The sequence below is a fragment of the Atractosteus spatula genome, chromosome 6 (assembly GCF_055471065.1).
Source record: "Atractosteus spatula isolate fAtrSpa1 chromosome 6, fAtrSpa1.hap1, whole genome shotgun sequence".
Taxonomy (NCBI): domain Eukaryota; kingdom Metazoa; phylum Chordata; class Actinopteri; order Semionotiformes; family Lepisosteidae; genus Atractosteus; species Atractosteus spatula.
Window position 1 is genome coordinate 18,480,524 of NC_142711.1, and position 23,623 is coordinate 18,504,146.

The 23,623-nt window shown below is 49.1% G+C and overlaps 1 protein-coding gene across 1 annotated transcript; it reads right to left on the bottom strand.

Moving 5' to 3' along the window:
- Positions 1 to 2,541: 2,541 nt before the first annotated feature.
- On the bottom strand, positions 2,542 to 13,344 carry pold4 (DNA polymerase delta 4, accessory subunit). Its single transcript, XM_088918429.1, has 5 exons — positions 13,308 to 13,344; positions 11,870 to 11,968; positions 11,656 to 11,751; positions 7,980 to 8,091; positions 2,542 to 2,726 (listed from the first exon to the last, which is right to left on the bottom strand). The coding sequence occupies exons 2-5, from the start codon at positions 11,964 to 11,966 to the stop codon at positions 2,702 to 2,704; spliced, it is 330 nt and encodes a 109-aa protein (XP_088774555.1). The 5' UTR covers positions 11,967 to 11,968; positions 13,308 to 13,344; the 3' UTR covers positions 2,542 to 2,701.
- Positions 13,345 to 23,623: the final 10,279 nt, after the last annotated feature.

Sequence of the window (23,623 nt, forward strand, 5' to 3'; positions counted from 1 at the left end):
CGCACACCACCCACACTACACAAACACTACACACACACTACACAAACTACACGCACACCGCGCACACACACACTACAAACGCACACCACCCACACTACACAAACACTACACATGCACACCACACTACACAAGCACAATACACACACTGCACAAACTACACATGAACAATACACACACTGCGCACACACACTACACATGCACACTACACAAGGACAATATACACACACACTACACATGCAAACCACACACACTGCACACACTACACAAACACTACACACTACACAAACAATATGCACACTGCCACTGCACACACACTGTACACACACTAATCAAACTACAAAAACACTACACACTGCACACACACACAGACTACACACACTACATACACTCACTGTCACATACTACACACACTACACACACTCCTGCTGACACACAATACATACACACTCCCTCGAACTTCCTCACACACTGCATGTGAAATATACACACAATTGCTTACACTGCATACACAATACACACTCATACTCTCGCTCTCAGACCCTGTATACACAATACACACACTCCCTTTCAGATACTGTATACACAAAACACACAATCTCTCTCCTGCACCATGCACACACTAGCTGTGGCCACACTATGTGTGCAGTCTGGTGTAGCAGTTGTCAGAGTGAGGTGCCATGGAGGTATTAAAGTAATCACCCAGCAAACACTGCTAATGCTTCAGGAATGACTGGGGCACAATAGCAAGAGATAGAAGAGGCACTGAACACAGTGAGACAGATACACTCTGTTTGCTTTGGTAATCTGGGATTAGTCCTGTTCCAACAGAGAGACCAGGGAGGGGGGAGAGACCAGAGACTTTCACAATTAAAGACGAAACAGGAGAGCTTTTAAGCAGTCCTACCCTGCTTAAACTTAACCTATACCTCCTGCACAAAACTGTACCATCTGGCAATGGGGTCTTACCAGCAGCATCACAGAAACAGCTGAGAGAGAGGGGTTAATACAGTACAGACACACTGACTGGACACTACAGTACATTAACACTGCACTGAGAGAGAGGGGTTAATACAGTACAGACACACTGACTGGACACTACAGGACATTAACACTGCACTGAGAGAGAGGGGTTAATACAGTCCAGACACACTGACTGGACGCTACAGTACATTAACACTGCACTGAGAGAGAGGGGTTAATACAGTACAGAAACACTGACTGGACACTACAGGACATTAACACTGCACTGAGAGAGAGGGGTTAATACAGTACAGAAACACTGACTGGACACTACAGGACATTAACACTGCACTGAGAGAGAGGGGTTAATACAGTCCAGACACACTGACTGGACACTCCAGTACATTAACACTGCACTGAGAGAGAGGGGTTAATACAGTCCAGACACACTGACTGGACACTCCAGTACATTAACACTGCACTGAGAGAGAGGGGTTAATACAGTCTAGACACACTGACTGGACACTACAGTACATTAACACTGCACTGAGAGAGAGGGGTTAATACAGTCTAGACACACTGACTGGACACTACAGTACATTAACACTGCACTGAGAGAGAGGGGTTAATACAGTACAGACACACTGACTGGACACTACAGTACATTAACACTGCACTAAGAGAGAGGGGTTAATACAGTCCAGACACACTGACTGGACACTACAGGACATTAACACTGCACTGAGAGAGAGGGGTTAATACAGTCCAGACACACTGACTGGACACTACAGGACATGAAAACTACGTTGTTTTTGTAAAAGTATACTCGGAAAAACATCACAAGTCACAAAGGGAGGCCATTTGACACATCTCGCCTTCTTTGATAATTGGCAGTTAATTGATCCAAGAATTTCATCCAGATGTTTCTTGAAAGACGTCAGGGTATCAGTTTCAACAACATGGCTGGGCAGCTTGTTCCACACTCCCACTACTCTTCCTCAAAAGTGAAGCTTTAAGGGGAGACAAAAAAGAAATCCCAACACGTCTCTGCTTTCTGAGAGTACAAGGTGTCAGACTGGTGTGTTTGAATGCAGAGGAAAGGGAGTGTGTGTGTGTGTGTGAGAAGGAACGATTGTGAAAGAAGATGGGTGTTACCTACACATTAAAATACTTCTCTCTTTCATTTTAAATTCTCCTTCTTTTATGAGCGATAAAGAGATCAATCTGAAGTGTTTAATGAGTGCCTTCGAGGTGAATAGGTTTAACACAGAGAGATGTAGAAGATCATGTTTCAGGAGGGAGAGAGAAGGGGGGACAGAGGGAAACAGAGTAAAGGAATAGAAAATAAGAGAAGGAGTGAGAGAGAGGGGGTTAATACAGTCCAGGCACACTGACTGGACACTACAGGACATTAACACTGCACTGAGAGAGAGGGGTTAATACAGTCCAGACACACTGACTGGACACTCCAGTACATTAACACTGCACTGAGAGAGAGGGGTTAATACAGTCCAGACACACTGACTGGACACTCCAGTACATTAACACTGCACTGAGACAGACCAGGCGTGAGAAATGCAGTTTCCAAAATCTAAAATTTTAATCTTTCTTGAACAATCACTATGTCAAAGCTGTGATTACAATCCAGTATAAAAGAGGAGCGCAGGGCTCTGGAATAGAGGTGCCGGTGTGTGTAACACTGAAGACATTCACTCTTCGTTCTCTTCTCCACAGCGCTGGGTCACAGGGGGTACTCGTGCCACAGACTGGAAGACACAGAAAAAGGGCTGATTACACTGTGTGCACATTGGCAAGTTATGCTCTGCAGTACTCACAATGCCTTCAGTATACAGTATATCCAGAGTAGAGAGTGTGTAGAGAGTGCACAGTATATATACAGAGTAGAGTGTGTGTACTGTGCACAGTATATATACAGAGTAGTGTGTAGAGTGTGCATAGTATATACAGAGTAGAGTGTGTGTCCTGTGTGCACAGTATATATACAGAGTAGTGTGTACTGTGTGCACAGTATATATATACAATGAGAGTTTGTGTACAGTGTGCACAGTATATATACAGAGTAGACTGTGTGTACAGTGTGCACATGCACAGTATATAGAGTAGAGTGTGTGCACAGTAAATATACTGTATACGGGTGTGTATATGCTGCTTGCATAAGTATTCCAGCCCTTCTAATTTCATGGCTCTGAATTTACACAGGTGAATGAAATTGCCCTAACAAGGATACAATTGTATTACCATTGGCCCCTGCCTATGCACGGTCACACTTACTGAAGTGACTGTCACATTTACTGGATAAAAACCCCAGTGTGTTTCAGGATCATTGGTCAGGCAGTGAATCTGAAGTAAAGTTATAAAGCCATGAACATGAAGAATAAAGAGCATTCTAAGGACATTAGAGATAAAGTGATTAAAAATTGCATAGATTAGGCAATGAGTACGAAAAATATCCCAGTGCCTGGATATCCCAGTGAGCACTGTCGGCTCAATAATCAAGGAGTGGGAGGCTGTGTCACACCACCCGAACACTGCCTGGAAAAGGCTGTTCCTCAGAACTCAGCATCCGAACAAGAAGCAGACCTGTGAGGGAAACCAGCAATCACTCTGAAAGACCTACAGAGCTCAGTGGCTGAGAGTGGAGTAGAGGTGCGTCAGTCAGCTATATCAAGAGCTGTGGTCTTTATCACTGGCCTGTAAGGGAGGATGGCAGGAAAGACGCCATCACTCAAAAAAACAATTCAAAGCCCGTCTGGAGTTCACCAGACAGCACAAGAGGGATCCAGCTAAGATCTGGAAAAAGAGACCAAGACAGACCAAGATCGGCCAAAAGTCAAAGCGCTATGTGTGGCGCAAACCTAACTGTGCTTATGCCTTAAAGAAACGCAAAGCCTATCTCACTCCTAACCAGCGTGCAAAGCCTATCTCACTCCTAATCAGCGTGCAAAGCCTATCTCACTCCTAACCAGCGTGCAAAGCCTATCTCACTCCTAATCAGCGTGCAAAGCCTATCTCACTCCTAACCAGCGTGCAAAGCCTATCTCACTCCTAACCAGCGTGCAAAGCCTATCTCACTCCTGACCAGCGTGCAAAGCCTATCTCACTCCTAACCAGCGTGCAAAGCCTATCTCACTCCTAACCAGCGTGCAAAGCCTATCTCACTCCTGACCAGCGTGCAAAGCCTATCTCACTCCTAACCAGCTTGCAAAGCCTATCTCACTCCTAACCAGCGTGCAAAGCCTATCTCACTCCTAACCAGCGTGCAAAGCCTATCATCAAAACATTTAAAGCCGTTACTGCAGCACAGGGCTGTTCTACTGAATATTAATGTATACAGTTACATGAATACTTACGCAAGCAGCATATTTCAGTTTTTGAATTTCTTTAAGATAAATGCTGATGTTTGCTGACAAATCTCATTTTGAGTGAGTGAGTTTGCCATAAAAAGCGTGACTGGAAAAGGATGTATAAGGATTATTTGTAATCCAGCAACATCTGAAAACGTTTAAAAGGTCTGAATACCTTTGCAAGGCACTGTATATACAGAGTACAGTGTGTACAGTATATATACAGAGAGGAGTGTGTGTACAGTAGTGTGCACAGTATGTATATACAGTATACAGATAGGAGTGTGTGTACAGTGTGCACAGTATATATATAATTAAGTGTGTGTATGGTATGTATACAGAGAGGACTGTCCACAGTCTGCACAAAATCTATACATACAGAGAGGAGTGTGTGTACAGTGTGCAATGCATAACCAGTGAGAGGCGTGTACAGTGTACATGCAGTGAGAATGAAAGTGTACAGGATAGGGTTACAGTGTGCACTGTGTGCAGGGCTTACAATACAGTGTATTCTATGTACAGTATATAGTGTGTACAGTAAATGTGTGTACAATATGGTGCATACAGCATTACAGTAGTGTGTACAGTATACAGCTTGTACAGTGGGTGCACCATCTTCAGTGTTTAAGTACGTACAACACTGTGTACAGTGAATACAGTATTATGTATACAGTGTCAGTGTAAATATATTGTTTAAGCATAGCATACACCGAGTGTACAGTAGTGTGCATTATAGTGTGAAATGAATGGTGTGTATAGCACAAACTGTATGCACTACATAGTATGCAGTACAGTGTGTACTGTACATATATTATCCACACTATAGCCTGTACAGTGTAGGCCATACAGTGCAAGCAGTATACACAGAGTGTACAGTTTAGTGTATTTAAACTCTCAGAAGCAACATACTTCTGAACTCTTCACTGCTAATAAACACAACCCCAGGTTTTTATTCTCCAGTACTGACAGGTTCTTGTCACCCCGGAGGGCTCTCGTCGTCCCTGGGTCAGGGAAAACCTGCTGTGAGACACAAACGTAAAACTGCCCCAAGAAACACTATCCCTGCGATCTGCTCCGTGAAGAGCAGCAGCCAGCCCCCTCGTGCACACTCACACTCCACAATAACTCAACACCCCTGTCTCCTCCCTTTCACAGCTTGCTCCTGCCAAGACAGCCCAGCTGTCTGGACTGCCTTCCTCCCTGAAGACCACCTTCGGTTCCTTGGATCCCCTCCAATCCCATCTTCTGAAGTCTAATTTTAGCCCCCTTGCCTCTGTTCTACTACATGTGATAAATCTGTCACTCACCTCCAGTCTCATTCCAGACTGTGATTACTTCTCCGCTTAGACAATCTCAGCTAGAAAACTCAGAATTTGCAAAGGCAAAGGCGCACAGGTTAGCACTGCTGCCCCGCGGCCCTGGGTTCGATTCCAGACCCCGGGGTGCTGTCTGTGGGGAGTTTGCATGTTCTCCTCGCGTTCACGTGGGCTTCCTCCCATGTGGATTTCCTCCCACAGTCCAAAGACATGCTGGTAGATTAACATGGAATTTTTGGGAAGTGGCCCTGGTGTGAGTGTGTGTGCCTGCGTGTGCCCTGCAGTGGACTGGCGTCCCATCCAGGGTGTATCCTGCCTTGTGCCCGGTGCTGGTCAGGATCGGCCCCAAATCTCCCACGCCCCTGAATTGGATGAAGCAATCAGAAAATGGATGGATGGAAGAATCTGCAAATTGCAGTCCCATTTCTCATCTTCCCTTCAATGATCTTGGAGAGACTAATCACCAATTCTAACCCAAAAGAGCTAAAAGAGCTCTATGAGCAGTTTCACTCTGGTATCGGACCAGCTGTACAGAGACAGCCTTGGGCTCAGTTTTAAATGACCTTCTGTGAAACTCGGACTCTGGCTCCAGTTCTATGTTGGACCTGTTAGACCTGACAGCAGTGTCTGACTCTGCAGACCAGCACAATCTACTATAATTCGCCCTGAATGCTGTATCTGTGAGACTGCGACAGCTTTCAAATGGTTGGAGTCTTATTTTTCAAACTGGGGACAATTTTGTTGCCATTAATAATTTTCAAGTAAGAAAATACATTATTTTTCAATAAGTCTAAAATTGTCCCACTCTCTTCAGGTGTCCCTCAGGGCTGTATCCTAGGACCTATTCTATTTGTATTCAGTTTACTCCCATTAGGCAGGCTTATTGGCAAAAAGGGATAGAGCTTCACATCTCTGTCTCATCTAATCCTCCCCTTGACGTCTCCATTCTGTCAAACTGTGTGAGGGAAAATCAGGCTTGGCCAAGTTCAAACTTCTTCCACTTTTAAATATGACAAAAACTGAGGTGATGTGCATAAATCCCGAGGAACATACATCTCATTTATTAAATTCCCTACAGGCCTCAAATTACACCCTGTAATGAGAAATCCGGGAGTCTTGTTTGATCAGGAGCTCTGTTTTGAAGCGCAAATGAAAACCACCTGTAAAGACTATTACTTTCACCTCAGAAACACACTCCCACATTCGGTCTGTTCTTGATGACAGTCCTACAGAAACCCTGACTCCTGCCTTCATCGCCTCGCGGCTGCATTACTGCGATAGCCTTTACTGTGAGTTTCCTTACGTGCTCACTTAACAAACTTCATAGGGTCCATTCAGGGCTCTGTGATCACATCGCAGAGTATGTACGGTGTATTCAATATAAATAGCGATTACAATACAGACAGTGTGTACAATATACATACACTGTATAGAGTATAGTGTAGTATACAGTGGACAGTATATAAGTGTGTGCTGTATATGACAGGTACAGTACATACAGTAAATAAAGTGTACTGAATATAGTATGTGTACAGTGTGCACAGTACATAAAGGATATACAATATGCAATGCATACAGTATACACAGTGTATACAGTAGACAGCGTGCACAGTATACACTGTATATGTGTACAGTATAGGCAGTGTGTAGCCTATAGGCAGTGTGTACAGTCAAGTGTGTACAGCAGACAGTGTGTAGTATAGGCAGTGTGTACTGTATAGTATGTACAGCAGACAGTGTGTACTATAGGCAGTGTGTACAGTATAGTGTGTACAGCAGACAATGTGTAGTATATGCAGTGTGTAGTATATACAGTGTGTAGAATACTCAGTGTATACAGTATAGTGTGTACAGTGTGTAGTATATCCAGTGTGTACAGTGTAGTGTGTAGTATATGCAGTGTGTAGTATATCCAGTGTGTACAGTGTAGTGTGTACAGTATATGCAGTGTGTAGTATATGCAGTGTGTACAGTGTAGTACAGTATATCCAGTGTGTACGGTGTGTATTATATCCAGTGTGTACAGTGTCGTGTGTACAGTATATGCAGTGTGTAGTATATCCAGTGTGTACAGTGTCGTGTGTACAGTATATGCAGTGTGTAGTATATCCAGTGTGTACAGTGTCGTGTGTCCAGTATATGCACTGCGCAGCACACACAGTGCCGCTCGCGAGTGAAATTCCTCAGCGGATGTAATTACTGGTGTGAGAGCAGTGTCAGACAGGTGTGCTCCACAGGGAAGCTGCACAAGCATTCCAGGAATGGCCCCGGACCAGATGTGTGGATTAGCAGCCGGAGACGGAGCCCGGCTAGCCGCTGGCAGCGCGGCGGGGCGTACCAGTGCGTGTAGTCCTCCTCGGCCGCGTGCCGGCGCAGGATATCGCGCACCCTCCGGGGCGGACTTAACCCCCAGCGCTCCGCTCGCTGCCAGCGCTGCAGCCGCGTGATTCCTGCGGGGGCGAGCAAACACACACACACAGTCAGGCAGGCTGGCACACAGGCAGCGCCCCCTCCCTCTCAGGGAGCCCCCCCCCCCGAGCTGCGTATGGAGTCGGGGGACCGTGGCCGACTCTGACACCCCAAGGGGGGGGCCTGTTCGAGGGGCCACCTCCTCCAGGTCCCCTGACATCACAGATCCTAACTGCTGAGAGAGGCAGCAGGAGCGTACCCCTGTACCCCTGACATCACACAGCCCCGCTGCTGAGAGAGCCAGGAGGAGTGCACCCCTGTACCCCGACATCACACAGCCCCGCTGCTGAGAGAGCCCGCAGGAGTGTACCCCTGTACCCCTGACATCACAGATCCTAACTGCTGAGAGAGCCAGGAGGAGTGTAACCCTGTACCCCTGGCATCACAGAGCATCGTGAACTGTGATCAACGTGCATGTGAGGAGCAATCACTGTGTAAAGAGTGATCACCATGTGCATGAAGAGCAATCACTGAGCAATCAGAGTGTGTGAAGAGTGATCAATGTGCACGTGAAGCACAATCACAGTGCACGTAGACAGTGATCACCATGCACTTGAAGAGCGTGAAGTGCTTGTGAAAAGTGACTACAGTGCTCATGGAGAGTGATAACCGTGATTGTGAAGAACAATCACAATGCGCGTGAGGAGCAATCACTGTGCATGTAAAGAGCAATCACAGTGCGTGAAGAGCTATCACGGAGTGTGTGAAGATTGATCACTGTGCTTGTGAAGATCGATCATGGTGCACATGGAGAGCAATCACTGTGATTGTGAAGATCGATCATGGTGCACGTGGAGAGTGATGACTGTGCTTGTGAAGATCGATCGTGGTGCGAGTGGAGAAGGATCATTGGGCTTGTGAAGATTGATCACGGTGCACGCAAAGAGCGATCATTGTGCTTGTGAAGATCGATCACGGTGCACATGGAGAGTGATGACCGTGCTTGTGAAGATCGATCGTAGTGCGCGTGGAGAAGGATCATTGTGCTCGTGAAGATCGATCACGATGCACACAGAGAGCGATCATTGTGCTTGTGAAGATCAATCATGGTGTGCGTGGAGAGGGATCACTGTGCTCGTGAACTTCGATCACGGTGCACGGGGGAGCGATCATTGTGCTTGTGAAGATCGATCATGGTGCACCCAGAGAGCGAGCACTGTACTAGTGAAGATCGATCACGGTGCACGCAGAGAGCGATCATTGTGATCGATCACGGTGCGCGTGAAGAGCGCTCTGCGCGGTTCACTGAGGAAGTTGCCTGTGGGCGCGGGCTGTTGCTGCACGTTTCCTGCAGAGCCGGTGCAATGGTCTCGACAGCTGTGGCAGGAAGCTGAGACACGGCTGAACAGCACTCGTCCGGATACGGGCTGAGAGCCACAGCAGCAGGCGAGCAATCACAAGGGTCCCAGTGCAACCCCAGTAACTCATGAATTCATTCACTGCATCCCCATACACAGTGCCCTGCAGAAGTACGGGGACAGCGAAGTATAAGTCAGGATTTTCACTAAGAACTGTAATCATTGAGATTATTTAACAATCCTGGCTGATGCATACAGCTCCTGGGTATTTTATTTTTGATTTTAAGAGAAATCAATTCAGTTCTGCCCTCGGAGCTCAGATGAACACTCCGACAGTGTGGAGGTGCTCGATTTTGAGGGGGCAGAAGTATCAGAAGAGCTGTCCGTTCAGTCATTATGTTCATTATTGGGGAATTACCCCGAACGCCCTGCCCGCCTGTCTCACTTCGACTTCGGCGCTCTGAGTCCGTATGTCGAAAGTCAAAATGAAACATCAGAAGAAAAGCAGGTAATTTCGCAGCTGCAAGAAAAGAAAAACTCGATCAGGCCTTTAGTGCAGAACTTGGGTCGTGCCAAGATCCACAGCAGAAAGCAACCACAGGTAGAATTACCCACCAGCCCAGAACAGTATCCACGGCTGATGGCATCCTGACAAGCAGCAATCCTCTGACCTGTCTGGGAAAATCCCACATGCACAGTCTCCAGAGCGCAGGGGGCGGGTATTCAGTCCACAGATCACACAGATCTGATCAGCACCAAGAGCTGGAAAGCCAGGCCACAGTTTGCCCACAGTTATAGAGATGAACCAGGAGAGTTTGGGAAGAGTTTTGTGGAGAGATGACAGAAAGAAGACCGTTCACCGAGGTGACAGAGGGGTGAGGTCGCGCAGAAAGACAGGACCTGCAGAAGCCCCAGAGACACCAGCACAGGTGTGAAGCTCGGAGGTCCCGTCACGGCCGGACACGCATGGTCACCCCCGGAACCGGCTCGCTCGTACGCATCGACGACGTGACTCCTCGTGGCCGCAGCAGAGAGGCTCCGGAAGCTCACAGCAACGTCTTTGCCCGCTCGCGTAGGAGAGACGCTTCTGGCGCGTCACCATCACCAATGCGCCAAGATGAGCAGGAGAGTCTCGGACCGGACCGGGCCATCTCCAGCAGCAGCTCACAAACAGAAGACAGGGACAGGCACGAGCTCTCCTGCGTTGACCACACACAGTCTGGTGAGCTGCGTGCAAGGCAGACATTGTGCACTTACAGAATCAAAGACATCTGGCTCCAGACAGTGTAATCAAGACCCCCGCTTAACGGCTCATCAGAAGAGTTGATAAAGCAGGGGGATATCATGCTGAACCATACTTTATCAGCTGCTATTTTCCCTCTCTCCCTCACACCTGAAGAAGGCTCCACGGCCAAAACGTTGTGTCTCTTCTCTTTTCAGCAAGGACTTAACCTTTACCTGTTCCTTTGCAGCCTACGCATGCTGACGCAGCTCCCTGCTTGATACTGGGAAATAGATTTGGAAATTCTAGTACAGAGGGAAGAGCACCCCCTACTGGCCCACCAGATCCATTCACAGCAGGAAACTGGGTTTCCTCAGAGATCTCCCATCCCACCTTTCCTGGCACAGGGGGTGGCGCTGACACTGGTAGTGTGGTGCGATGGAGATATTGGACAGCGTAGGATTATGATATATGGTAGCACACACAGAACTGCAGCCTGAGACGGTATGAGCTTCGCCACTCTGGGTATGCTCTTCATCATCAGAACCATTTCTCATTGAAACAGCACCTACTGAGGCATTTACCACACAAAATAATAATGAACACGTACAACTGGACAGGAGACACAGTGAGAGAGAGGAGATCACAGACAATCCCTCAGTAATAGACACACACAACAGGACAGGAGACACAGTGAGAGAGAGGAGATCACAGACAATCCCTCAGTAATAGACACACACAGCAGGACAGGAGACACAGTGAGAAAGAGGAGATCACAGACAATCCCTCAGTAATAGACACACACAACAGGACAGGAGACACAGTGAGAGAGAGGAGATCACAGACAATCCCTCAGTAATAGACACGCACAGCAGGACAGGAGACACAGTGAGAGAGAGGAGATCACAGACAATCCCTCAGTAATAGACACACACAACAGGACAGGAGACACAGTGAGAGAGAGGAGATCACAGACAATCCCTCAGTGGTCCCTCAGACTCAGGACAGGACAGAGAGCAGGTCACCTATACAAGGCCCATAGTGCCAGTCCAGGTCAAACTTCTTCAGCTCCTCCAGGTCTCGCTCGCGTTCGGAGAGAGGGGGACTGTCCGTCTCGGGCTCTGAAAGGACAAGAGCACAGCCCAGCTCCTGATCTCCTCTCTGCCCAATCGGCCCTGTCCGCATCATTAATACAGATCAGGTCGGGAAGAGGGGAAACACACACTGCTGACAACTCACCTTTCTCCTCAACAACAGGACACTCCTTCTTCTCCTCGATCCGCACCCTCTTCACCACCTTGAAGGAGTCAGTGATCAGTCTGCGCTTCGGAGCCATACCTGTAAATACAGAACAGACACTGACTGGACACTCCAGTACATTAACACTGCACTGAGAGAGAGGGGTTAATACAGTCCAGACACACTGACTGGACACTACAGTACATTAACACTGCACTGAGAGAGAGGGGTTAATACAGTCCAGACACACTGACTGGACACTACAGGACATTAACACTGCACTGAGAGACATATTAGTAGTAGGTTAATGTTCACTACAGCTTTTTCAGTTAATTTAATGGGGACAGTGCACAGCTCTGAACCTACAGCAATATTAGCTAAAAGCTAATTTACTGTACATTTGTAGTCCATGGAAAGGACCCAATTAACAATATACAAAACATTGGCATATCTAAAAACATGAAGACATATTGTAAGAAAAATGTTAAAAAAGATATTACAAATTGTAAAGTGCACAAAAATGGCACGTTAAATTAATAGATTTAAAGAAAGAGTCACAACAGACAACACTCATCAAGACCAATGACATGGTGTTAGTCATTAAAAGAGACATCGGAAGATTGATTTGCTTTAAGCCATGAGTTCACTTCAGTTTTAAATGGTATAAAACGAGACGATTGTCTAAAACTAGACGGTACTGTATTCCAGAAGCCAGAGGCTCTGGCTGAAAATGCAAACTTTTCAAATTCAGTGCCTCCGTACAGCACTAATCATCACCTCCAATACAGGCTCGTGTTTCTGATACTGTCAGAGAAGAGCGATATAAAACATTTGATGGAGGGGGCACTGGGATGATTTACTGTATGACACTAAAAACCAGACAGATATCTGTAAATCAAATGACAGTAGGTTATGCTTGAGGTCGTAATCACGGTCTTCTAACGCTTCAGTGACGCTGCGCATATTTCACGGGACTCTTTGAGAAAGGATGCCCTTAGGTGAAGACACTAAAATGGCAAACTTAGCGAAATATGCATCGTTACATCTTCACCGAACTGATCTCGATTCTCGGTTACTGAGAGCCTGAGATCCCGCGACCAGCTCAGTCTGGGAATGTCTTCCTCGGGGACCTTTCTCCTAAGAAATGACCACTATCGGCTCTGCAGTGTTGTGGTTCCGTAATTGATTCATTGCAAAGCATTCACTGTAATCTGTTGCATTACTTTGCAGAATGCATGCAGCGGGCATTGCACGAAGATGAAAGCGGATATCATATCAGCTCCGCTGCAAACAAAATATCTCGCTTCTTCTTACAGTACATTCAACCCGGCCGATGCACGAATCGGACATATATACGGCTTATCGACCGGACAGCACAGAGGTCCTAAAGAAAGAGACGTCCAGCACTTCACAAACAACGGCATTAGACCGCCCTTACTGATTCCAGCTGCTCTCACTCCGCTTGTTTCGGCCTCTTAAAAACACGGAAGCGAGCGGGCGGTGACGTCAGAGCGGGGCGCTCGCGGTGTTAAAGAGACAGAGGCGCGAGCCGCTCTGGGCCGGAGGCGCCGGACAGTACCGAACCTCAGGACAGGAGACACGGGGATAGGAGAACGAGTCGGCTTCTCCGTTTCTGGTTATTCATGCGTCTCTGCTCTACGCTGTCTCTCAGCACACGTGTCTGTGCTCCAGTGCTCCGGGGACTGCTGTCCAACCCCTGACCCTGGTGTCTCCTGTTCTCCCTGTCCAGCCCTTGGCCTGGGAGTCTCCTCTCCTCCCTGTCTGACCCCTGACCCTGGTGTCTCCTCTCCTCCCTGTCTGACTCCTCACCCTGGTGTCTCCTGTTCTCCCTGTCTGACCCCTGACCCTGGTGTCTCCTCTCCTCCCTGTCTGACCCCTGACCTGGGTGTCTCCTGTTCTCCCTGTCTGACCCCTGACCCTGGTGTCTCCTGTTCTCCCTGTCTGACCCCTGACCCTGGTGTCTCCTCTCCTCTCTGTCTGACCCCTGACCCCTGACCCTGTTGGTCACAATTTTTCTGTGAGGTTCTAGTGCTAATAAAAGAGAGTAATTGGGTCCCAAATAATCAAGCTTTGACATGTAATGGGTATTTAATTTATGTAATTCATTAAATTAGTCTGAAGATTGGCTCAATTATATGATGAATTGTATAATAAAATTCCATATTACTTTGGGTTTCATATTATGACGTGCATGAATTTCAATGCTAATATTACTTCTCTTAGAGTAATGCACAAGAGAGTAGATTCATCTTTCTCGCCTGAAACCTACAACACAGAGGCTCTGGCCCTCTCAGTCTCAGAGAGCGCCTGTCACACCTCTTTTCTCAAAGACATTCCACACTAAAGACAGAAATCCTGGCTTTATACCTGAACAGACACTAAAAGCTTTTTTGTTTGCCTTTACAACACAGAAAATATTGACCAAAAGGCTTAACATAGATTAGTAAAGACACATTGACTGAACACTGCATTACATTAACACTGCACTGAGAGAGAGGGGTTAATACAGTCCAGACACACTGACTGAACACTACAGGACATTAACACTGCACTGAGAGAGAGGGGTTAATACAGTCCAGACACACTGACTGGACACTCCAGTACATTAACACTGCACTGAGAGAGAGGGGTTAATACAGTACAGACACAGTGACTGGACACTCCAGTACATTAACACTGCACTGAGAGAGAGGGGTTAATACAGTCCAGACACACTGACTGGACACTCCAGTACATTAACACTGCACTGAGAGAGAGGGGTTAATACAGTCCAGACACACTGACTGGACACTACAGGACATTAACACTGCACTGAGAGAGAGGGGTTAATACAGTCCAGACACACTGACTGGACACTCCAGTACATTAACACTGCACTGAGAAGGGTAATGTAAGAGAAACACATAGGTGTGTGGAGTGATGGAGTTTGTGTGAGTGTTTTTACACCTGCAGGATTAATGTTAAGCCCCTCAGACGCCTCTCATTGTACTGGTGCTGAGCTCCACATCTTTCATCCTGTCTGTCGCTCTGCGCGGCTCCTGCGCTGTTGAAAGAACTCGGCGCTCCCGGATTCTCCCAGAGCTCCTCAGAACTCCTGCTGCTGCGCACAGGCTTGGCCCTGCCCTCTGAGGCTGCAGGGTGTTTGGCTGGAGAGACCAGAGACCCTTCCGTCCTGCGTGTGTTTTCCCTACCTACTGTGGATCTGCTGCTCCCGTCGCTCCCAGTGTCCTGGCGCGGTGCTGCTCCGAAGGTGCTTGAGCACACACAGCCCTGAGACTGAAGCCGGTGTAGCGGAGCTGGTCTGGGCACAGTGACGTCAGCGCCCTCCCTGCGCGTAGCAGGGACCTCAGCCGGCTGGGCTGGGGGGGTCTCCTTTGGCTCACTCGGCTGGCTCCCTGTTGCGTTACGCCGGAGACCCGGGTGTTGCGGGACGAACCGGGCGGGGTGGAGCGGCGGAGGGCACGAGACCACACGGAACCGCGACGGTCACACTGGCACACAGCAGGGAGAAACTAGGGGGGCCCGTCTGGCCGGTTGGGTGGTCAGTGGTTACTTGATCCCAGGATTCTTAAAAGAAGCCACGGTATTTGCTTCAACAACATGACTGGACAGCTTGTTCCGCACTCCCACCATCCTTTGTGTCAACAAGAGCTTCCTGTGCTCAGCTTTAATTGCTCTTTCACTTAGTTTCCACTTGTGTCCTTTGGTTCATTTCTTACTGTTAATTCTGAAGAAGTCCACTGAGACTTTGAGGATTCCCTCATAGTCCTCTCTGTTCAAGAGTAAAGAGACTCAGTTCCACCCTGTCAGCGTGGGACACTGCCTTCAGACTAAAGAGACTCAGTTCCTTCAGCCTGTCAATTTGGGACACTGCCTTCAGACTAAAGAGACTCAGTTCCTTCAGCCTGTCAGTATGGGACACTCCCTTGAGACTAAAGAGGCTCAGTTCCTTCAGTCTGTCAGTGTGGGACACTCCCTTCAGAATAAAGAGACTCAGTTCCTTCAGCCTGTCAGTGTGGGACACTCCCTTCAGACTAAAGAGACTCTGTTCCTTCAGCCTGTTAGTGTGGGACACTCCCTTCAGACTAAAGTGTAGATTTAGTGTAGAACTTCCCTTTAATCCACTGAATGTCTCTGGCTGCTTTTGTCTGGGCAGGTTTTTAGCACAAGTTTAGCACAACACCCTTGTTTTTAATTCTCCACTTATAACATTATATCCATATGTTTGTATTGCTCTCCTACACTGTCTGGAAGTTGTAGCAACTTCTATTCTTTTTCATGTTTTTTCAGCATTGATACCTTAGTCAGTAGACCATCAGACTTTACATCTGACGGCCCAGGTTCAAGCCTGTATTTGGGTGGGTCAGGTTGTTAATATTATCCAGATGGGCCAGACAGTGTCCTCCTGTTTCTCCCTGCCCTCATGTGCACGATGTGTCCTGAACTCCTCGGTCCTCTTCAAGCTGAGTGTTTCCCTTGTGATATCAGTAGTTTAGATTTCTGCTAGCAGATGAGAGAGACCAGTAGATGCACTGGTAGAGAAACACTCCAGGATCGGAAAACAATCCGAATCACAACAGCCTTCAGTCCTACAGCGAGAGGAAACTCAATAGAGCTGCAGCCCAGCACAGCCTGAGGAACAAATAACAATGATTTTTCGAACATGTCTAATAATAATACTACTGTTTATATTGTAAAAGTCTGTAACTTTTTACTGATTGTAATTGCTCTGGCAACACTTTAACTCATCTGTCATGCAAATAAAGTTCTTTGAATTTGAAATTTTTGGACTTGAAAAACCTTAGAGACACAAACAGGGAGGACAACAGACTAAGAGAGACAGGCACTGTTCTCCAGACAGACAGGTACTGTATACACGCACAGAGACACGGAGACAGAGACTGCACAGAGGCAGTAAGGATAACGGATATGGTAGACAAATAAATAGTGTACAGAGAACAGACACATAAAAGGAGACAGAATGAGACAGGCCCAAAGAGAGACAGTGTAGGGAGAACAGACACAGACAGTGAGACAGGTCCACAGAGAGACAGTGTAGGGAGAACAGACACAGAGAGTGAGACAGGTCCACAGAGAGACAGTGTAGGGAGAACAGACACAGAAAGTGAGACAGGTCCACAGAGAGACAGTGTAGGGAGAACAGATACAGAGAGTGAGACAGGTCCACAGAGAGACAGTGTAGGGAGAACAGACACAGAAAGTGAGACAGGTCCACAGAGAGACAGCGTAGGGAGAACAGATACAGACAAGCAGACACAGAGAGTGAGACAGGCCCACAGAGAGACAGTGTAGGGAGAACAGACACAGACAAGCAGACACAGAGAGTGAGACAGGTCCACAGAGAGACAGCGTAGGGAGAACAGATACAGACAAGCAGACACAGAGAGTGAGACAGGCCCACAGAGAGACGGTGTAGGGAGAACAGACACAGGCAAGGAGACACAGAGAGTGAGACAGACTCACAGAGAGACAGAGAAGGGAGAACAGACAGACAAGGAGACAGAGAGTGAGACAGGCCCACAGAGAGACAGAGAGACACCGTGAATCAGAGGAAACACAGAGAGCCAGAGAGCCAGAGAGTGAGAAGGAGAGACAGAGAGACAGATAGAACACACTTTGGTGCCCAGCAGCATAGTGGCTTTTTCCTGAACGGTTTCAACCCTGAGAGAAAAGAAGCAAACCATTACATCTTCCTCAGACCACAGAGTCGCCACAGCAAACACACCGAGGTCTCACTTAATCTGCAAAATAAACGACTCAGTTCCCAAACAGCAAAGATCTGAGCTCTGTTAGCAGCTACACCCTGAATCAGGACCTCCCCCTTTCAGCGGTTTTTGTGGTAGCGCCCAGCCTAGTGCCCTCCAGCAAAGTCAATGGAGGTGGGGAATGTTCCATTGTTAGGCAGTGGCCCAGGGCAGGGGGGGTGGTTGAGAGGGGCGAGGAGGGGGAGTTTGGATGATGTAGGACTGGTTAGGAGAGTGGGAGAGGGAAAAAGGAATGCAGATAGTTCCCTAGGCTACTGGAAATCTCTAGAGATGAAGAGAAGAATTTTTATGCACGCCAGGTGAAAGGAACAGCTGTGACCAGGGAGGAATGAGAACTCATAGGAGAAAACAGAGGGTGATATTAAAGGGGACAGTGCCGTAATCCTGGGACAGAGCTAGGTGCGTCCACACCGGTCACTCTGTACCGCTCGCCCACCAGAGAAGCCTTCCCTTTACAGGTAACAGTACCGGTCACTGTCCTCAGACCAGCTGTCCTGCTACAAGTCACTGTCCTCAGACCAGCTGTCCCTCTACAGGTCACTCAGTACTGGTCACTGTCCTCAGACCAGCTGTCCTGCTACAAGTCACTGTCCTGAGACCAGCTGTCCCTCTACAGGTCACTCAGTACTGGTCACTGTCCTGAGACCAGCTGTCCCTCTACAGGTCACTGTCCTGAGACCAGCTGTCCCTCTACAGGTCACTCAGTACTGGTCACTGTCCTGAGACCAGCTGTCCCTCCACAGGTCACTGTCCTCAGACCAGCTGTCCCTCTACAGGTCACTGTCCTGAGACCAGCTGTCCTGCTACAAGTCATTGTCCTGAGACCAGCTGTCCCCCTACAGGTCACTGTCCTGAGACCAGCTGTCCTGCTACAAGTCACTGTCCTGAGACCAGCTGTCCCTCTACAGGTCACTGTCCTGAGACCAGCTGTCCCTCTACAGGTCGCTGTTCAGAGATCAGCTGTCCTGCTACAGGTCACTGTCCAGAGATCAGCTGTCCTGCTACAGGTCACTGTCCTGAGACCAGCTATCCCCCTACAGGTCACTCAGTACTGGTCACTGTCCTGAGACCAGCTGTCCCTCTACAGGTCACTGTCCTGAGACCAGCTGTCCCTCTACAGGTCACTCAGTACTGGTCACTGTCCTGAGACCAGCTGTCCCTCTACAGGTCACTGTCCTGAGACCAGCTGTCCTGCTACAGGTCACTCAGTACTGGTCACTGTCCTGAGACCAGCTGTCCTGCTACAAGTCACTGTCCTGAGACCAGCTGTCCCTCTACAGGTCACTGTCCTGAGACCAGCTGTCCCTCTACAGGTCACTCAGTACTGGTCCTCAGTACTATTATGAGGTAATACAGTATGTTGTACTCTAAGTAACTCGGAGTAAAATGGATGGATGGATCTTACCCTCTGATAACCCCTGAGTTACAGTTTTGGAATTTGGAGACGGAAGACGGGCTTGTACACTCTGCAAGGTGTGTGTTAATCTGTCCCGAGAGGCAGGTCCTCACCAAGGCAGACAGAGGCTGACCGACGCAGACACGCACACAGACAGGAAATCAGCCAGCACAGCACAACACCAGGAGGAATCCTGGAATTGCTTCCAAGACTACGAGAAGGCATCCGCCCTGGATCCAGGTACTGTATCCAGGAAAGAGCAAGAAAGGAGCGTCTTGATCTTCCAGTTCCAAGGGTGATGTAACCGGGATGGGGTGGGTGTGCCCAGCAACTGTTGCCAGGTGAGGACACATGTTTGCAGAGCAGCCTGAGTGCAGAAGCATGACAGTACTGTCATCTCTTATTTGTGGTCTGTCTATCTGCTTTGTCTCTGATTTGGCCCGGGGATACTCTTCTCGAGGAATGCCCGGAGATCTTTAATGACCGCTGAGAATCGGGACCTCGGTTTAACGCTCCATATGTTTACATGTAAATATCTTATGATGTGTCTTTATTATAAATGTCTGTAGATGTTTTGTTGTATGTTAACTGTATTTGTTTTGCTTTGGCAACACTGATTTTACTCATTTGTCATGCCAATAAAGCAGCTTAAATTGAAATTGACTGACACACTGAGACACTGAGGGACACATTGAGGGACACACTGAGACACTGTCTGACTGAGGGACACACTGACACACTGTCTGACTGAGGGATACACTGACACACTGAGGGACACACTGAGACACTGTCTGACTGAGGGACACACTGACACACTGAGGGACACACTGAGACACTGAGGGACACACTGAGGGACACACTGACACACTGTCTGACTGAGGGACACACTGAGACACTGAGGGACATACTGACACACCGAGGGACACATTGAGACACACTAAGACACACTGACACAATGACACACTGTCTGACTGAGGGACACACTGAGACACACTGAGGAAGTGCCTGCTGGCGCCCCAGGGTGCTGTCTGTGGCTCCGCTCTGCAGTGAAATCCTCTGCCCCCCCAGGCCTGTGACTGCATCGCCCCCCTGCCCCAGCGTGCTGCTCCCCCTCGGGGTGACTAAAGCCCCATTGTGCCCCTTCCGGAGAGGCCCCGCTCAGCGGGAGAGCGCTGCCTCACTCCGCCGTCACTCCCCGCACAGAGCCGCCATTGTCCGCAGCGTGACGCAGGCCTGACCCAGTCCCAGGACACAGAGGGCCAGCCCTGCTGCACCTCGCTCTCGCTGTGTCTCCCAGGCTGATTCAGGACATGAGTCACCCAGCAGACCAGTGGTGCCCCTTCCCAGACAGGGCTGACCGTCTGGAATCACAGGCCCATCTCTCTCCCCCCCCACCCCATCTCCCTCTCTCCTGTCCACACAGCCTCCTGTCTCCCTCTCTCCCACCTCTCTCTCCCCGTCTCCCTCTCTCCCATCTCTCTCTCCCCGTCTCCCTCTCTCCTGTCCAAACAGCCTCCTGTCTCCCTCTCTCCCCCCCGTCTCCCTCTCTCCTATCCACACAGCCTCCTGTCTCCCTCTCTCCTATCCACACAGCCTCCTGTCTCCCTCTCTCCCACCTCTCTCTCCCCGTCTCCCTCTCTCCCATCTCTCTCTCCCCGTCTCCCTCTCTCCTGTCCAAACAGCCTCCTGTCTCCCTCTCTCCCCCCCGTCTCCCTCTCTCCTATCCACACAGCCTCCCGTCTCCCTCTCTCCCATCTCTCCCCCCCGTCTCCCTCTCTCCTGTCCACACAGCCTCCCGTCTCCCTCTCTCCCATCTCTCCCCCCCATCTCCCTCTCTCCTGTCCACACAGCCTCCCGTCTCCCTCTCTCCCATCTCTCCCCCCCGTCTCCCTCTCTCCTGTCCACACAGCCTCCCGTCTCTCTCCCCCTGTCGCTCTGACAGAGCAGACAGAGGTGAGAATATTTCTCTATCTATCCTGCCTTTCACACACACTAGAGTGCTTTTCTACACTGTACAGTACCGCACTGTAACACACTGCCCTACAATGTGCTCTGCTACACTGTACAGTACCGCACTGTAACACACTGCCCTACAATGTGCTCTGCTACACTGTACAGTACTGTATCACCATGTGTAATACAATGTGATTTATGCCATCAGCCATATCACTCTGCAACTCACATCTGGCAGCCCACTGAAGCTCAGCAGGTGTGAGCCTGGTCAGTACCTGGATGGGAGACTCCTGGGAAAAACTAAGGTTGCTGCTGGAAGAGGTGTTAGTGGGACCAGCAGGGGATGCTCACCCTGAGGTCCATGTGGGTCCTAATGCCCCAGTAGAGTGACGGGAACACTATACTGTAAACAGGCGCCGTCTTTCGGATGAGATGTAAAACCGAGGTCCTGACTCTCTGTGGTCGTTAAAAATCCCAGGGTGTTTCTCGAAAAGAGTAAGGGTGTAACCCGGTCTCCTGGCCAAATTTCCCATTGGCCCTTACCAATCATGGCCTCCTAATAATCCCCATCTATGAACTGGCTTCATTACTCTGCTCTCCTCCCCACTGAGAGCTGCATTGCTCATTAATAATAATCCAAGCTACTGTAGAACCCACAAACTGTAATAATTATTCACAGTTTAATAACGTAAAAAGCAGCCAGGATTCCTGGATCAAAACACGTCGACATTCCTCCTGTCGCTTAGTTAAACGGCCACGGTTCTGTGCGGTCTCCTAGCCCATGGAAAACCCGCCCCCGGCTTGAACTCAAACGTGCGGGAGACCCTGACACATACCGGCAGCGCTGCCCTGTGGGTTCAGAACGGCTGTGTATACAGCGCGGCGGACGGCTAGGGCGCCCCCCGTGGGCAGTGTAGTGCCACAGTGCGTGCAGCCCGCGCGCGCGCGAGGCCCGTGGACAGGCTGCGTGTCCGCGCGGCAGTGGGCGGCAGCAGTGGCCGGGGGCCAGTCCGGTTACTCAGTCTCCCCGGGTGACGCAAGTGCGGCGTGACCGTGGCTCAGCTGCCCTCCACAGCGTCCAAACCGCAGAGGAATTCGCCCGGCGTCTCTTCTGTGTGCGCCGTGGCGGTCAAGCTCACGTTGCGCGATAGCGTCTCCTGTCTCCCCCACTGTGGGAGGACACGCCATAGAGCTGCAGCCCAGCCTGTGATCTGAAGACACAGCCGGAGGAACGCACAGCGAGTCTGTCTCTCAATAATAATAATAATAATAATACAGTGTGTGATCCCCTGTCACAGCCGGAGGACGCGTCTCACGATAATGTCGTTTTCGTGAATGTCCCGTCAGTTGTTAGTTTGAAGGACGGTGTAGCTAATCCAGCTCTTAGAAATTGGGGATGTAATTAGACTGCAGTTTTGTTATCACTGTGCGCACCCTCGTATCAATGTATTGCTCAGTGTTGATAACAGCAGGCTGCCCGTCGGTACACTCGCAGATCAGGTCTCGGGGGGGGGTGTCAGACTGAGCTCTGCCGGTGTCTGCCGGATTGTGTTCCGTCTCGATCTCTCAGTTCATTAAAGGGTCTAATTAGTTAATTAACGAACTCACAGCAACCATATACATTTTAGGATCCGGCTTTGAGGTGCTTTGTAAGTTGCTGTACCTTTAAGGACGTGAGTGTATTGAGTCATCAACTGTTAAAAGGCCTTAAGCAACATCCTGTATATGTCTGACTCAGAAAATAATGAGGTTGATTGTTTAATTGGCAGCTCGGGCCCGAGGAAGGTCCAAGAGACACCAGGCCCTCCACGAAGAGAATTTCACGCCCCCGCTGTGCTCAGACAAGTACACCGTTTTTGTCGCAACAACGGAGTTGCCAGACGGTCCCTTGCGCTCCAGGAGGGGCGATGGCATTGCGACACGGTCCCTACCTCGGCGGTCCAGGTGTCGGCCGGGGATTTAGCGGCGCAGGTGTGTCGCTCGGAGGGAGCGGGCTGATTCTCTTAACTGATCCCCTAAATTCAAGAGCAGTTCGCCTTCACGCCTTGATCATAGCCCCGGGACAGCGCGGGGGGGGGGGTATTCACAAGCAGCGCTCTCCTTTTTCCGTCTCTGTCTCGCAAAAAAAAACAGTCCTGGGAAAGCACGCAGTTCCAACAGAAAAGTTTATTTTTTTCTTTTAAAGCGTTCCGACAATATAAATACTGCAGTAAAATAAATAACACTGTACAGAAATAAATATTATTAACACTGCTACAGGAAGGCACACGGAAAACCGCCTGGACTGGGGCACTGTCAACATTAGGAGCAGGGCTCTGACAATAGATATTTCACAACTATACACAGAGAGATCGAGGGGAAACCGCTGGTCTAATAGTGAGTCAGTGAGTTTGTATTGTACCCTGTGCCAGCTACTGCCCAGCTCTCAGTCAGTGAGTCAGTGTGTCTGGACTGTATTAACCCCTCTCTCTCAGTGCAGTGTTAATGTCCTGTAGTGTCCAGTCAGTGTGTCTGGACTGTATTAACCCGTCTCTCTCAGTGCAGTGTTAATGTCCTGTAGTGTCCAGTCAGTGTGTCTGGACTGTATTAACCCCTCTC